At 32.0% G+C, this 18,345-nt stretch overlaps 1 protein-coding gene across 6 annotated transcripts in view; it reads right to left on the bottom strand.

Annotated features, from left to right (window-relative positions):
- The window catches only part of LOC129749101 (uncharacterized), a 141,948-nt gene that overhangs the window by 13,223 nt on the left and 110,380 nt on the right, over positions 1–18,345 (bottom strand). For 4 of the 6 annotated variants that reach the window (XM_055743963.1, XM_055743968.1, XM_055743966.1 and 1 more), the window contains one exon: positions 3,530–10,888. In XM_055743963.1, the coding sequence (XP_055599938.1) occupies positions 9,983–10,888 (906 nt within the window). In that variant the 3' untranslated portion in view covers positions 3,530–9,982. Of the gene's footprint in view, positions 1–3,529; positions 10,889–18,345 lie in introns of those variants that run through there. The other 2 variants (XM_055743967.1, XM_055743965.1) reach the window with 2 other exon arrangements.

Here is an 18,345-nt window from a genome sequence, read left to right as displayed (position 1 = left end):
TTTGATTTTTGTAGAATAGATTTGCATCGGAAAATTTTCGATTTTTTCAATAGTTGTTGTTTTTTGAAGCCTTTAGCGATGGGCGGTAATTGGTGTATAAATAAAAGTGTGGGTTCCTAATTACCGGTCACGCACAATTTCTTTGTTTTTAACGCATGTATTGTGTCAAAAGTGTAAATTGTAAGAAGCATTTAGTTTGTTTACGTTAGAAAATGATGTTTTATCGCTGAAAGTAACCGATTACTTGAGGCTGTTTGCCGGGAATCATCATTTTGTCAGTCAACGCACTTTGTTAAAATTTGTACAAAATTTGCGTGAAAGATTTCACAAAATGTATTCTCTCAAAATCCAAAATATGGTTTTGACAGCTCGTTACTTGGACAATATTAAAAAGAACAGTTTCCGTGTTGTTAGATAGTTTTTCCTTAAGAAAACATTATCGATACTCGAAAAAGTCGAGTGGGCGGTAATAGGGCCAGTTGAACACCTTAACGTTTAGTTAATTATTTTTAAAAGCGTATATTTTTCGCATTCCACTAAATTTTTTTTTCAAAGTAGAGCAGTTTTGAGATGTATTGGAAAAGAAAGCGAATAAAAATCTGCCGTCGTTTTTTTATTACACATGTTTGAAGTTGAAAAACCGCTTAACTGGGCGGTAGATGGTGACATGATGGTACGCAAATAAATATGTTTATCAGGTTTTTTGACCGAAAATGAAGATATTTTTATGCAAGTTGGACGTAAAAGTATGGAAGGACTTAATTTTTTTTAGTTTGATCTTAGATCTCAAAGGTTATCCAGAATATGGTGATGATAATACGGTAAGAAAATAATTTTAGTAGTCTTATCCTTGACCGAAAATTGTTACCTTCTCTTCAGTTTTTCACACCATCTTCGTCAAAATGCTTTATTTTTATTATTTAGATGAGATAAATTATACTTTTGATATGATGTCATGTATATAATACTTTTAAAAATTTCAAGTTGAATTACTGAATTTTACTGTAGAAATCTTGCTTCTGAATTTTGAAATTTGAAACATAACCAATAAATTTCGTATTGAATAACTTATTTTCATTATTATTAAAATTTCAATTCCAATTTCTGGCATTTATTTTATTTTCGGAAAAAGATGTCAAAATTTAATTTATAGCTTGACTACTGATTGATATTCTGATATTTTTCTTTTAAAGTTCTTAAAATAGATTCCGATTAACCTTATTAATGCAAAGCAATCTGAAATTTTATATCGATTCTCATATTGAATCATTTTTTTATTGTATACCTTTAAATTTTATTTTAGAATGCGCTGAGTTCTAGATGCCTAAATCTATTTACCTAAACTTGATAAATTCATCTAAATTCTTAGTCTGAATTTTCAGTCCTATCCCAAAAGTGTATGTTTTATTTATCAATCAAATGAAAACTTGAAATTTGGTTATGAGTATTTTTGAATTTTGATAAAGGTACCGTAAGCTCAATTGAAAATAGCTGAAAATAAGTTAAGTCACGTCTAAAAAAAGGTTCAATTTATTTAAAACAGCATTTGATCATAAAATCTCTGTAAAAAAAGCTATTCAGAAAACTAATTGACCGAGTTAGGATTAATAACTGAACTCCTGATGCAGATTCGACCATCATCAATTCTTAATGAATGTATAATAATTTCAGTTATAAGATAAATGTTAAGCTTAAATAAATTTTAGTTTTCGAGATGTGGATTCAATCGAAACTGTCTGATTTCAACGTATGAATCCACATCACTCAGAATGAAAAAGTAGCAGCATTCACTGCAATACCCAATATGCGTTAGCTAAAGAATAGTTTATGATCGAGAAATTTTTCTACGACGATTCTTTGTTCAAAAGATGTATGCACTGAGTTCAAAAATCTATATTTTTGAATGGAATTCCCGACTTTTCCAGGCATTTTACTCAATTATCCCGACATTTTCCCGCTCGTGCTTCACAATCCTTAAATAAAGGACTATGAATAGTACAGCTTCAGAGAAAAGAATTCGTCATGATGAAATGAAGGAATTTTTGGTTTTGATAGTTTTATATATGGGAAAAAATAATCCATAAATAATTTTCCCGGTTTTGATTTGAAATTCCAGGTTTCCCGGTCCCATTTTAAATTCCCGGTTTTTCCCGATTTTCCCGGTTCGCTGGCCCCCCTGACATGGCTTAACGTTCCAAAATTTTGTTTTTTTTTAATAAATTAAGAAAAAAAGCAATAAAGTCTACTGATTGGGAATTTCTAAGCTATCGGTGTACTATTCCTATTCCTATTATTGGGCTAGGCAGCCGGTTGTTTGAAATTGTAATTTTTCAAATTTCCAAATCCCTGTAGTAGAAAAAAATCCGCCAAAGTCAAAATTAACGCAGGTTTGATGTTATTGGAAAATTCAGTGGTTAAAGATTTGCTCAAAACCGCAATACGTTAGGAATACAGAGCAAAAAGTAATAATTTCCCATTTTCATTCGAATAATCTGAGAAAATTGTCCAACTAAATTAGTATCAATCTATCTACATTTAAATTTTGTGAAATCATTTGAAATTTACAGTGTCCAGTAGACTGAGTTTTTTGTACTGAAAAATCAACATCATTTTTGTTTCTCCTGTGGATCCTAGTTGATGGCTTTTGTGACCATTTCTAAATTCTTTAAAGGAAATTTTCCGCAGAACAACTTTGTTGAAAACCGTAACTTCGTGTCTTATTCGGAAAAAAGGTTATAGCTGTTAAACAGGGGTATGTCTTTTGGCTTTGAAAAAAAAATCAATTGACATCATTGCTGGTGCCTCGCAAAGTATTGCATTAAAAGAAGTCATACAATAAATTGTTAGGCATCCAGCATTGATGTCAACTGAATTTATTGTTTATCAATGCCAAAAGAAATACCCCTGTTAAACAGCAAATAACTTTTTTGCCTATGTTAAGGTTGTCGACAAAGTTGTTTAGCGGAAAATTTCCTTTGGATAATTTATAAATTGGTACGAAAACCATAAGCAGGCTAGGATCAACAAAAGAAACAAAAATAATGTTGATTTTTCAGTACAGAATATTCAATTTCCCATACAAACCTAAAAGTTCAAATTTACTCAGGTAAACGTTACTGAAAAATTCAGAAAAAAATCATGAATGAGTTTTGAACCAAAGCGAAGCTTTTTAGACCCCAAGGTTTGATAAATTAAAAAATTACCCCAAATCGACACAGTCTAGTGTCCAGAGCCTTGTTTTTGCGTAAATTGAACTTAATTCTTCAATTTCTTGAAATGCGCCTCGAGCGTGATAAACTTATTTATCGAAATTATTTCAAACTAACAATTGAATCATCGAAATTTGTTTAAAACTGGTAATTCATCATAGCTTTTTGGCTTGAACTATTTATTTTGCGAAGATCAAAGAAAACAATAACCAGATGATGGATAACGTCGTCGTGCGTTTTTTTCCTTGTCTTGTCAAGAGTATTCAGGTTTTCGAATGATTTTAGTTATGAGTCATAATGAGCTTGTAGATCATTCTCTTATCACAATCAGCTTTATTTCTCTTTTTTATTATTATTAAAATAGCCAGCTCTCACAAACACACATTCAACACAACTCAACCCTAGCATTCTTAGTCGCAAATACATATTCTCTAAATACACAATAAGCTGAGCTGGTTTAAAATCCTGTTTGATATGTATGCGTTTGTGGTGTTGTATAAATCATTAAACTAATATCCACTTACAAACTAAAGCAAGTTACACGGTGAAGACATGAGAAATGGAAAGTTAAATAATGACAAATAAATAGCTATGAGGGATCTTTTTATGAAATTCTGGTTTTTTTTTCAATTTGTAACTGACAAATTTAAAATAAAGTAGTTGCTGATGTTATGGATAAATCTTATTGTTACAGTAAAAAGCGAAGCTAAAACATACTAACACATTAAAAGGAAAACTTATAAACTAGTGCTTATTTGTATTTATTTTGTGGGTGGCAAGTTTTACTGTGTATATTATTGTGTTTATTATTCGTTGTTTAAATCGTGACCAATGTAAATCTGTTTGTGATTTTATCTACTTAGAATGTTTATGCGATTTATGTAACAAATAAGGTCAATTGATATAAACAATTAAATTATTATCTAGGAGCTAGAATAACAATACCGATGGGAACTTCTTTACGTAAGCAATCTAAGGTATCTGATCATCGAGGAATGGTCGGTGGCGTGGACATCATGCGAAACATACATTTGTGGTTGAAGGTAAGGATGAAAATAAAAATTTAAACGGTTTTTATAATGACGTTATCGTTTTTAACGTTTCCTTCAACCGGAAACATAAAAAGATAAACTAGTCCACATGAACTTTAGAAAGATTTTTTTTAACATGAGGATCGAAAATCGAATTTTGAGCTGTCTGAAAATTTTACTGCCAACCCTTTAAAAATTGTCATTCCAGAGATGCCAATATTTTTTGTTAAACTGTTTTAAGGACTGTATTCGAAAAAACACGCGATATTTTCTTTTGCATTTTCAGCAAAGTTATGTTTTGATGAATCAAGTATTATAAAATGAAAAGGATTTCGATGTACTTTGTTCACATGTGCAAAATATTGTATCTTTCAGATGGATTTCGAGATAGCTAACAAATAAATAACAAGTACGTCAAGAGAAAATTTAAGACACCGGTTGTGCCATTCTTCTACCATAAACTTCAAATAGTCATTGTTTGTAGATTTTTCTCATTTTAAAGCTTTCCCTTCAAAAGCGACAAGATTTTTTTTAAATACTGTGTCTGTATTCAAAAGAATTAATCGATTACTTTTTTAGGGACCTTTTTTTTGACATTCAGGTCCAAAATTACTTTTTGAAATCTTTTTTTTTTTCATTAAGGACATGAGTGGACATTTTATAATATTTGTACGAGAGTTTATGCGAAAACGCAGTGAAACAATTTTAAAATTTTAAAGTTGCTCAAATCTACAAAAATTCCGACAATGTTTGTTGGTTTTTGGTTGTATGAAATAATTCCAGTATTCCTAATCTCAATGTTACGAAAACTTTCGTCTTTTTCTCAGTCTTTGACAACAAATTCACAGTTTTTTCAACGGAAACTCCTTTATTTTATCAATTTTCCTCATTGCATCATTTCGAAGGTTATAGAAATTCTCAAAGAAGAAAATATCCCAAGCAACCAAAAGTCGCGTTTTTACTTAACCCTCCAAAGCCGTTCGGGTCAATATGACCCGAAGCGCACATTTCAAACATCTTTATCATCATTCAAATATACTGGTGAACTGGTAATTTTGACAGACCAAGTATGTTCTATGAAAATAATGATCAAATCAACGCCAAAAAATTAAAATTTGAGTTTTGAAAATCGGTTCATTGGGAAATGAAATACAGCTATGCAAAGCCAAAATTGGATGGCGTTTTTTTAAAGTAAGATTTTTTTCTACCGTAAGCTTAGTCATAGCGGTCAACACTTTCATTGGACCCCAACATATCTATACATTGTCGGATAGATGGATTCTTGACGATTTCAAACATTAATAAAACAGTTAAATACAGAAAAGCTGTCAAAAGTTATGAGTGTTTTAAAAATAAAATTGATTTTTCGGACTTTTTACATTCTGGACCAGTTTCTGTTATTCTGGTAATACTTATCAACTTTATTTTGAAATGTTGAGTAATTAGAACAAATTACCTAGACAATGAATATAATATCATCAAAATCGGTTAACATTTGCAGCCAGGAGAACGAAATCAAACCACAGTTCAAATTTCCCCGAAACGGATTTTTAGCGAACGGCTTTGGAAGGTTAAAGATGGAATTCCGAAATTCACTTTTTGCTGAAAAAATGTTTTACGGGAGCTCTAGGTAACTAATGTCACGTGAAAGTTACTCAGAAATTTCCATCGCATTTTGAAAGGTTAAAACATCGATAACGGAACTTCTAAGCGCTTTTAATGTAACTTCTTTTAAGAAGGTCGATAACGTTAGCTAAACACTTTCTAAGGCAACGTTCAAGATACTTCTAGCTATTTAAAAGAACCTATTTGGTAATTCTAAGTGACTTTTCGAAAATTTCTGTCAATGTTTTGTCTGTTTTTGCGTTTTGTCATTGCGGTTTCGAGAAAAACGCGTCCAAAGTTTGACAGCTTCATAAGCTCCTAGCCCAAGACTGGAAAACAGAGAAAAAAGCGCTCAAATTTCAAATTGGTCCGATTTAAACACTGACCAGTGTGCTGGTATCAAATTAGGTTTCATTAGAATGATTATTATAAAATCTTTTTTTAAGTCTTAAAGAGAGTTTTGCATTGCACAGATTGACAAATTTCACCAAACTGAGTATGCCTTATGTATAAAACAATAATTCTGTTGATTTTGTTTGGTACCGACACGAGTTTGTATCATAAACACACAACAAAAACTCTTTTCAAAAAGTGCTCAGTTTTCTGTCGAAAAGTAAAAAAAAAATGCTGCAAAATGCTGCATAACCAGACCTAGCTTCCAGCAAAAAAAAATATTTTGTTTTCTTTATTTCTCGAAAACCAAATATCCTTTAAATAACTTTGTACAATCCTAATGTAGGTCTCCGAACGTACTTCGTCGAAGGTTGAAATATGTAACATGTAGGCAGAAGGAATTTATGAGATTTACATTATCAATCATAAGAGATTCTGATTAATTTTTGATGATAAAAATTTTTAATTTTATTTATCAAGTGTTCTGAAACTGAATGTTTTTTAAACGAAAAAAGTTACACGCAAAATAATAAAAAGGTAAAATTTACCGAGATGAAAAGGTGAATGCAAAAAACTTTTACCTCAACGAAGTGAAATTCACCTCACAAGGAGGTAAAGTTTACCTGAATCGAGCAGACAAAAAAGGTAGAATTCACCTAGAATAAAAGGTATATTCAAAAAAGGTCAAGATAACCTCAGAGCAAGGTGAAGTTTGCCTGAATTGAGTAGAACAAAAATGCACAATTCACCTAGAACAAATGTAAATCCAAAAAAGGGTATTTTCTACTTTTTCGAGGTAAAGCTTACATCGTAGCTAGGTGAAGTTAACCTGCATTGCGCTGAACAAAACGGTACAATTCACCTCTAAAAAGGGTATCTATTTTCCGAACCCGTTTATTGAGTTTAAGTTGTTTTTTAATTCAGGAAAAAAGTTTTGTTTCGTGGGCAATACGTGAAAATAGGAACAGAAAGGTAAATTTCGCATTAGATTTCGTTTGTTGTGCTAGTTCGTATCATAAAACTATATTACAGATTGGCCTACTTAGCTACAAAATTACCTCTAAAGAGGGATGAAAAAAAAAACTACCCCAGTAACTCGTTAAATTTTACCGTGGCTATGGATTGGTCTACAGCTGGTGAGTTTCATTGCAACCTAGAGAGCAGCAGTTCAATTCTCTAAGCGTGAGTAGCTTTTGTAATCAAAACTATATAATTAAAAATAAAATCAAAGAGATAGAACATGATAGACCGGCCATCTAGAAATTTGTCATCTGGTTGTCAGAGTAATCTGTCAACTGAAATTTTCTTCGGCGTGTAGAAGTTTCTTGACATTCTCTTAGAGGCTGAATAGCATTCTCTTCAGCCACTTAAACGAACTCCAAAGTAGCATTAAGAACTTAAATATTGGGCTGATGAGCATTCTCTTCGGATAGAAACGAGAGTGGATTAAGCTTCTATGAACCCTTTTTAAGGGAATTCTGGATGCTTGTGATGGTGTAACTGCGATAAAAATGGAAATGACTAAAAAAATGATTTAACTTTTCCTTGAAAAATCTTTAATTTCGCCTAACAACATGATTTAATATAGATATCTGTTGTGCATGAAAACTAGCTAAATTTTGTTATTTCTGATATTTGTTTTGGAAATGTTTTTTGAATCCATACTGGGTACTGGGTACAGGATTTTGGATTTAAATGAGTAATTACTGAGTTTTGAACTTACATTTTCAATCTACATAGAATAAGAATATTTAATCCAGATCATTAATTTGAACTCTGAGTCTCAATCTGAATAACACTTTCACATTTTGAATTTTAATTTTAGGAACGAATATTGAGCAAGAAATCTCAACCTTAAACCGGGATATTATATCACAATTTTTCATCTTGAACATTTGCATTTTGAGTCGGATTTCAGAATGAATTATTGAAGTCTTAATCCGACCTTCTGAATCTGAAGTCTGAATCTAACTAGAATCTGTATTCAGAATTTGTATCTTAAATATCATGCTGAGCCTGAATGTCTAATCCAAGTTTATAAAACTAATTCTGAATCTGAAATGCAATACGGATTCAGATATCAAAATTTTTGAATCAAGATTTATGAAACCTTAATTCTAACTTTTGATGAAATAACACACATTGAGAACCGAAAACACGCAAAAATATGCCCTTCCTCTTCCCGGGTTGATATTCACCAAAGAACTTAATTTACGTTTTGGTAAAGCTTTCGAACTTAAGTTCACTATTGACGAATTTCAACTTTTTCGTGTAATGAATAGCAAAGATGATTTGCCTGCAGGATGTTTTTCCCGGTTTAGCAAAACCTTCTTAAGAGCTCAACCATGCGTAGTAAAAAGCATTCCCACAAAAGGAGGAGATAGTGAAATGGATATTAAATGATTAATCTCATTTCGGAAACTGAATCTGGAATGTTATTGTGATTCTGAAGTTTGAACTTTGAGTTATAAATCTTAATCTAATTTTTGAATTTAGGTTCTATTTTTAAATTCTAAATTGATCTTGCAACTCTGTCTGAATAGTCTGAATTCTAAATCTGAATTCTTAATCTGAATTCTTAATCCGAATTCTTAATCTTAATAAATTCTGGATCTGAACTCTGAACTCTGAATCTGAATTCTAAATCTGAATTCTGTATGAGTATGTTGAAATGAATGAGTTTACATCAATAATTCTTCAATACGGTTGAAGAAAAAAACGAGGTTCTAATAATCTATAAATCCTATAAATTTATAAATTCTGTAAAGGAAGTTTTTCGCTGAACAACATCTTATTAGACAAAAAAGATTAGGTATTGAACTAGGGCATTTTTTTATCATTAAAAACCAATAAATTCTATTGACAGCAATGCAGAGTGTCTAGCGAGGTATTGCATGTTTCAGGACTACTTGTATTGTCTTTCAAGGCCGAAAGACACACCTACTTCTGTTAACCAGCTTATAACTTTTTTGCCTTTTCTGATTCGAAGTTACGGTCTTCAACAAAGTTGTTCAGCGGAAAATTTCCTTAATAGGATTTATAAGTTATCACAAAAACCATGAGCAGGCTCGGTTCCACAGCAGAAACACAAATATGTTGATTTTTCAGTACAAAATATTCAATTTTCCCATACAAACATAAAGTTCAAATTTATAACAATAAGTCTGAGACCCATAATCAATAATCTCCCCAATCGACCAATAACCAAACTTTTCTGTATAAAGGCAAAAAAGATATTGGATCTTTAGAACTCAAAGGTCCCAGCCGTTTAAAACAACGAATTACAAAACCGTTTGAACTGACATGGATTTTTACGAATGCGTTCAATTGTTTCTGCTGAAGCACTCCTGTTTTGGAAGCTAACTCAAAATCTCATCCAAATTTTTTACACATGTAAACATTACATCAAAACAATGCTTTGCTCAAAATTTCATGAATTCTCAGTGTTGCTTTTTTCGAATACAGTCTTTGAAAATGCTTAGGAACATCACTGTGACGTTTATCAATATCTCTGTGAACTGTTAGAAAGCACCTGAATTTAGACAATTATTGAAAATCGGATTTGTTTCCTAGAACAGCATAAAAACTGCGCCTTTGTTTAGGCAACACATGGGTTTTTGAATGAAAAAAATAAAATTTGTTCTTTGGACTAATCTGATTTGGGTAGTTAAAAACTGAACTCAAAAAGGTAATAACTTACCTCCAACCACAAATCCATGTCTAGAGAAGATTCAAACATTAACTCTAAAACAAAAAGTCAAGCACCGTAAACACCAGTATCGACAAATTACTTTGCCGGGTACTGTTGTTTCCGGCCGTTGAACTGTTCCTCGAATGGCTACGACTGGCGGCACTGGCACTCGGAGCTGCTCCAGGAGCTTCGGCAGTGTTGCCGGCACTTTTCCCACCGGAAGATGGTTTCTGTGCCGATTCTCCCCGGCTACAGTTAACGGTCGACATGCTGGCATTGGACATAACCTGATCGTACGAGTGCCTTCGAGGCCTCTGCAACATCCGGCGTCTCCTCAGCCTTCGATTTTCGGCTCGCTGGTCAAAGTGATGGCCCTTGGAAATGGCAAAATCATGCTCGTCCGAACCATCCTCAATGCCTTCGTCCACCAGCATGTCGTCGTCGTCGTCGGAACCGGTATCCATATCTGCCGCCGGATCGATTTCGATCGAATCGCAGTGCTCGAAGAACTGTTTCAGGCCGGTGCCGACAATCGTGGCGCCATTCATGGAATGCGTTTCGTCGAAATTATGATGATCGTGATGGCTACGATTTCTACTAGCATTATGATTAAGAAGGTGCTGATTAGAGTGGTGCCGGCTATGACGATGATGATGATGATGATTAGTGGCGGTTTCCGCGGGATAGTCGTGGTGGTTAACATCAACATCAACAACAACGATATCGTTCAAATGCTCATCAATACTGTTGCTATAGGTACCGATAATGCCGTGATGATGTCCTGGATGATGATGTCCCCCCGGGCCTCCGACTCCGCCTCCAAGGATGCTGCCCGGGATCGGCGTCGAGGTGAGCATCTGCGGGTGGGCCCCGTGGCACAGTTCCAGTGATCCGCCACGGGCCCCCAGGAACCACTCCGATCGGGTTCGCATCCGGGCTGCCTGCCGTTCGTGAACCTGCTTTAACAACCCGAAACAAACCCACCCACAAAGGTATTCGGGGGATGTGGAGGACACAGGTCATAGATACGGGTGTGTGTGGTTATTTGAATTACAATTTGGGACCAAATCAGTACCAATACAGAGACGACGGTTTCCGACGGGTTGGGAGCACAGAGATAGAAAAAAAAGAAACAGAGAGAAGAGAACAAAGACAAGACAAACGGAACATTGATTGATCATTCGGTTTTACAGGGCCACGGTTTGGCCGATCCTGGCTTGCTGGAATCACTTTCCTTTTCTACTAGGAGCTACCGGAGGAAAGATATTTTTATTACAAGGGTTAGGAATAAATGGTTCTCTACTTTGGGTTGTGTTAAACCGAGGAATATACTTGAACTACTTACTAAAAAGTGACTACGGAATACCATTCGATTAAATGTTATAGGAATTTTAAGATATGAAATGATGAAGGATATTTGGGGTTTATTTATGTATCCGACAATACTTTGTTAGTTCATATGACCTTAAGGTAGGGTTGCCATCCGTCCCGCAAAAGCGGGACATGTCCCGCTTTTTTGTTGAATGTCCCGCCGTCCCGCTTTTTCCTTAAAATGTCCCGCTTTTTTTTCAAGGAAAACTTTTAAAAAATTCACAGACTAACTATGTAAAAAATGAAACTTTATCGTTTTTATGATTAAGTCTTTTTTTTTCAAAATAAGCAACACAACACAAAAAAAATCAAATAGGTCGTTTTTCTCAAAACAAACATCAATTTTTAAGAGTTTACATAAGGCAATACTAAAAAGCCCTGAAGTTACAATAAGTTTCGGATCAATTAATCGTTCTTGGAGCACGTTTAACCAATGAAATAACTTTAGTATATATTATGAAAATATTGCTTAAGTTGCTTCTAAATGATTATTAAACTTAATTTTTTTTTTTGACAGAATCTAAGTTCAATTGCCTTCTACACACCATCAGTATACAACGATGAAAATTATCTAGAGTTTCAAATTTTTGAAACAAATTTGAAATATATTTGTCAATGCACAAAGGTTTTTACACGATATTAAATTCGCCGTTTACATGTAGGACTTGAAATATTTCTCTCAAATAACGTGTTAATCAAGGTTGCCGAAATCACAGAATTTTGAGCAAATTTTCATCACAGAATCTATGTCACAGAACACAGAATTTTAAAAAATATTTACAAATTCCACAAAATTTTAAAATTGCATACATTTTTTAAAAATTAATTTTTTTACGTCGTTATACATTTTGAGTTTTTAAGTATGAATTGGAAAATATGATAAGATAAGTAATAGATTAGAAGTATGTAATTTGATTTTTCTCAAGTAAAAAAGACACAAATTGACATGACTTTTTAATGAAATTATTGAAAAAAGCGTCACAGAGAATCATCACAGAATTTTTGGATAAAATCTTAGAATGTCAGATTTTTCATCGTCAAAAAACAGAATTTTTTTTGAAAACCTTGGTGTTAATTTGCGAGAACCGTGAAAAATAATCGTGTTTATGGCAAAAACCGTGTAAATAGAAGTCATGTAAGAAAACCTGAGCAAAATCGATCCGTGTTAAAAAAAATCTTAGTGTGCTTTCTTTAAATAACCTTGGCTGATAGTATACGTATGGCAATACAATTAAGCTTTTTTTAAGAGTTCCTTAAATGTCCCGCTTTTTTGTGCTGTGTCCCGCTTTTTTGTCGTGAAATGTCCCGCTTTTTTCTGAAAGTATCTGGCAAGCCTACCTTAAGGTTTAATCAATTGGTAACGAATATTTACAAAACTATATAAATTACAAGCAATTCCAAATAAATTTCAATCAATATAATACAATCGTGGGGGCTAAATTGAATTAAAAAAAAGTTAGATCTCAAGCGGTATGATGTTACATTCTCTCAAAAAATATTCAATATTTATGACCGACAAAGGTTCTAGAAAATGACAAAAGTGATTTATATAACAAAAATAACAAAACTTAAAACAAGTGACATAAATCACAAATTTCGCAAACATGAAACAAATTGACAAATATACACGCTCCTTTTTTCAAACTCAAAATAAAGTTGTTTTAGTCCAAAAAGCAATTCAGTGACAGTCCTCAACTTTGAGTTCGACTGGGCAACCGCAAAACTAAATTCTGGCAGGCATCCTCAAAACTTAGTTCGACAGCCGAATTCCAATTTGAACGCTAAGTGCTTTCAGTTCAACAACTAAAAATTGAATTCATTCGAGTACAAATTTAGTAAATTAGGTCGATTTTGTCCGCTCGCCTAAGGAAAAATGGGATTAGTTTTAGTTCGCAATTCGAACTCTGTTTTGAACCATCGCAAGGAGGAAAAATGGAACTCAACTTTAGTTCATAGAATGAAAATATGTTTTAACCATGGTCAAAACAGTACTTTAGTGGCAGGCCTCAACTTTGAGTTTGACTGGGCAACCGCAAAACTAGGTTCCGACAGGAATACTCAAACCTAAGTTCGACAACTGAACTCAAATTTGAACATTTTCCTGCCTTTATGCGTAGCTACCCAAAATGCAGTTCGGCGAAAATCGCACAAATGGGATAACTTCGAACTTCGTTTTGAACTATTTCAAGGAGAAAAAATGAAACTCAAGTTCATAGAATCGAGCTATCTTTTGAACCACGGTCAAACTTAATTCTGAGTATCAAAAATGGAATGTGACCAAAAAAAAGGAATTGATAATTAATGACTTGGAGCACCTTTATCCGTGGTCTATTCTTGGGTCTAATTTACACAAGAATTGGACCAAAGAAATTAGATCAATTCCAGTGAAAAACTGGCAACCCCACTCGTGCTCCATTAACTGTCAAATGGTTTAGAACTGCGTCAAAATGGATCCAAATCTCATCAATTTTGGATCAATCCTTATACAAGCTCTAAAAAAAGTTGAGTTGAAACTGGTATAATGGATAACCAGTGAGGTTACTCGGGTCGGAATTTGAGTCTAAACCGGCTGTTTGTACCACGGATACAGGTGCTCTGGAAATTGAAAATTGAAAATATAGTAACGAAAATCGAGAAGATGTGAGAGAACGAAGGAAAACAGATGTTATACAATAGCTACAAAAATTTTTAAAAATTGTAAATCATTTCATAACAGAAGACGTTCTGTTATGAAATGATTCACCATTTCCGAAATTTGACTATTGAATTACATCTTTTCTCTATTTTCTCGTTTCTCTAGTCTCTCTTCTCGAATTTAAATTTCCAGTTCTAAGTCCTCAAATATGATTTTTTTTTGTCATCTTTGCTCTTTCTGAAACTTCTGACATTTTTACCATTTATCATCTTCGATTTGTCAACTTGTTTCATGTTTCTGAAATGTGTAATTTTTGTTACTTTTTTCAGTTATGTAATTTTTATTACCTTTAGCCACTATTGGCATTTTCTAGATAATTTCGGTTATTTCTTTTCATTTAAGTATATATTTGGATTTAATATTTTGGAACTTTCTAGTTTTTTTTAACTTTAACTTTTTTAAATTATTTTTGTAATTTTGATGTGTTTTTTTTTTTAATTTTTACAATATGTTCATTTTGTTTTCTGCCCATTAATTCCATTTCTGTCATTTTTTGTATGTTTTGTCACATAAGTTATCATAGTCATTTTAGTAATTTTGATCATTTTTTCCGTTTTATCGATTTGTTTAGTTTTGAAATAAGCAATCATCTTTATTTGTACTTTATGTTTTTGTCACATTTGGTGTTTTTTTCATTTTGTTTTATTTTTGATTATTTTTCCCATTTTGTTCGTTTCGCCTATTTTTTTTGATTTTTCACTGTTGCCATGCGGTCAATTATTGAAAATTTTTTTCGTGAAATTTATTATTTTTGTAATATGTTTTTTTTTGCTATTCTCTACAATATATTTTAAATTGATAACTCTCAATTCTGAAATCTTTTTTTCCAAATTTTTAACTAAAAATTCTCTGTTCTCAGCTCTCATGTTATGCTTAATTCTTAAATCTCAAATATCAACCCTCAGTTCTCAGTTCTTAGTCCTCATATCAGAATCCCAAATTCTCAACTAGACACTATCAACACTTCATTCACATTTCTAAATCCTTAATCCTTAAATTCTCAATTTCAAATTTGAAATTCCCAATCCTTAGTTTTTGATTCTCCAATCTCAAATTTTCAATTAGCTTCGCTTATCTTAGCTTAGCTTAGCATGATTAACTTCTCCAATCTAAATTTTCAGTTCTAAATTTTCAAATCTGTATATTCAGTTTTCAGATCTCAATAATCAACTCTCAACTCTCCATTCTCGGTTCTCATGTCTTAACTCTAAATTCTCAATTCTTAACTCTCAATTCTGATTGCTTTGAATAAGTTACAGGCAACAACTCTCAATACTTCATTCTCGATTCTCAATTCTTAATTCTTAATTCTTAGTTCTTAATTCTCAATTCTCAATTCTCAAATCTCAACTCTCAATTTTTAATTCTCAATTCTCAATTCTCAGTTCTCAATCGTCAATTCTCAATTCTCAAATCTCCATTCTCTATTCTCTATTCTCTATTCTCTATTCTCTATTCTCTATTCTCTATTCTCTATTCTCTATTCTCTATTCTCTATTCTCTATTCTCTATTCTCTATTCTCTATTCTCTATTCTCTATTCTCTATTCTCTATTCTCTATTCTCTATTCTCTATTCTCTATTCTCTATTCTCTATTCTCTATTCTCTATTCTCTATTCTCTATTCTCTATTCTCTATTCTCTATTCTCTATTCTCTATTCTCTATTCTCTATTCTCTATTCTCTATTCTCTATTCTCTATTTTCCATTTTCCATTTTCTATTCTCTATTCTCTATTCTCTATTCTCTATTCTCTATTCTCTATTCGCTATTCTCTATTCTCTATTCTCTATTTCCTATTCTCTATTCCCAATTCTCTATTCTCTATTCTCTATTCTCTATTCTCTATTCTTTATTCTCTATTCTCTATTCTTTATTCTCTATTCTCTATTCTCTATTCTCTATTCTCTATTCTCTATTCTCTATTCTCTATTCTCTATTCTCTATTCTCTATTCTCTATTCTCTATTCTCTATTCTCTATTCTCTATTCTCTATTCTCTATTCTCTATTCTCTATTCTCTATTCTCTATTCTCTATTCTCTATTCTCTATTCTCTATTCTCTATTCTCTATTCTCTATTCTCTATTCTCTATTCTCTATTCTCTATTCTCTATTCTCTATTCTCTATTCTCTATTCTCTATTCTCTATTCTCTATTCTCTATTCTCTATTCTCTATTCTCTATTCTCTATTCTCTATTCTCTATTCTCTATTCTCTATTCTCTATTCTCTATTCTCTATTCTCTATTCTCTATTCTCTATTCTCTATTCTCTATTTCTATTCTCAATTCTCAATTCTCTATTCTCAATTCTCTATTCTCTATTCTCAATTCTCAATTCTCAATTCTCAATTCTCAATTCTCAATTCTCAATTCTCAATTCTCAATTCTCCATTCTCAATTCTCAATTCTTAATTTTCCATTCCCAATTTTCCATTCCCAATTTTCCATTCCCAATTTTCAATTCTTTTTTTTCCATTTTCCATTCTGCAGTTTCATTTCTTAATTCTCAACTAATAATTCTCGACACTGAAAATTGAAAATCAGAAAATTAGAGCTCGGAATTGAATATTGAAAGTTCGGAAGATGGCTGAAAATTAGGAAGAAAATTGAGAATAGAGAAGTTAGAATAGATAATTGAAAATTGGGAGCTAAGAATATGAAGAGAGAATTGAAGATTGGAAATTTAGAATTGAGATAGGAGAAAAATTAATTTATAATAGAGAATTTTAAACTTAGAATTTAAAGGATGAGAATTGAAAAGTGAGAATTAAGAGTTGATAATTAAAATTAGAGAATTTAGAATTCAGAATATAGAATTGAGAATGGAAATTGGGAATTGAGAAACAAAAATTAATAATTGAGAAGTTAGGATTGAGAACAAAAAATTGATGATAAGCTCATTCTCAATTAACAATTCTCAAATCTCAATTCACAATTTATAGTTCTCAATTCTCCCTGTTTTTTCAACTCTTAATTGGAAATCCACCGTCAATTTTTAATTCGCAATTTTCAGTTCTAAGTTCTTGATGCTCAATCCTCAACTATCAGTTCCCAGGTCTTAATTTTCACTTTTCAATTCTCAACCCTCCAATTCTTAGTTTGTAATGCTCAATTGTAAATACTATCTCAATTCTAAATTCTCAATTTTCAATTCTCTTTTCCTATTCCTCGAATTATTATTCTCAATTTTAATTCATTCTTTATTCGCAATTTCTTCTTCTCAATTATAAATGTAAATTCATCAATTCTTCCTTGTCATTACACAATTCTTAATTATCACTCCTGAATTTGTAATCTCAATTTTCAATTCATCAGTTTCTTGTACTCACTTCTGAATTCTAAATATTTAAATTTCAATTCTCAATGTTCAACTCTCAGTTTTCTATTACTCATTCTGAACTATCTGTTCTCAACTCTCATGTTTTGTTCTAAATCATTAAATCTCAATTTCTTAACCTCAGGGAATTCTCAAGTTAGAATTCCCAATTCTAAACAATACACTATCAATCAACACTTAATTCTCACTTCTAAATACACAATCCTTAAATTCTCAATTTTAAATTCCCAATCCTTAGTTTTTCATTCTACAATTCAATTCTCAATTCTTAATTTTGAAAGCTCGGAATTGAAAATTCGAAGTTCGGAAGATAATCGAGAATAAGGAAGAGAATTGAGAAGTTAGAATTGAAAATTAGGAATTGAGAAGTTAGAATTGATAACTGAGAATTGGGAATTGATAGTTGATAATTTAGAATTGAGAACTGAGAATGGACATTGAGAACTGAGAAGCAAAAATTGATAATTAAGAAGCCAGGATTTAGAACTAAAAACTGAGAAATGGGCACAATTTTCAATTCTTAATTTTTAACTCATAAACACGAATCTCAATTCCGAATTCTCAAGTCACAATTCTTAAATCGCAACTTACAATTCATATTTTTCAATTCTCATATTATTTAGCTCTAAATTCTAAATCTCAATAATCAACCGTCAACTTTCAATTCTAAATTCTAAATGATAAATCCTCAGCTATCAATTCTCAGTTCTTAATTCTCATTTTTTAATTCTCATCCCGTAAATTCATAGGTTGACATTTTCAATTACAAAATTCTGTTCTCTTCAATCTTTATTCTACATTCCCAATTTCCAATTCTCTTTTCCTAGTTTTCGATTCCTTATTCTTAATTCCTTTTTCTCAATTTCCTCTTTTCAATTAATTTAAACTCATCAATTCTTTATTCTGAGTTCACAATTCACAAACATCAATTTCTTATTTTCACTTCTGAATTCTAAATTTTCAAATTTCAATTTTCAATGAACCGTTCTCAGTTTTCTATTGTTAATTTTGG

The sequence above is a fragment of the Uranotaenia lowii genome, chromosome 2, assembly GCF_029784155.1.
Source record: "Uranotaenia lowii strain MFRU-FL chromosome 2, ASM2978415v1, whole genome shotgun sequence".
In the NCBI taxonomy this organism is placed as follows: Eukaryota; Metazoa; Arthropoda; class Insecta; order Diptera; family Culicidae; genus Uranotaenia; species Uranotaenia lowii.
This window is presented reverse-complemented; position numbering and strand designations above follow the sequence as displayed.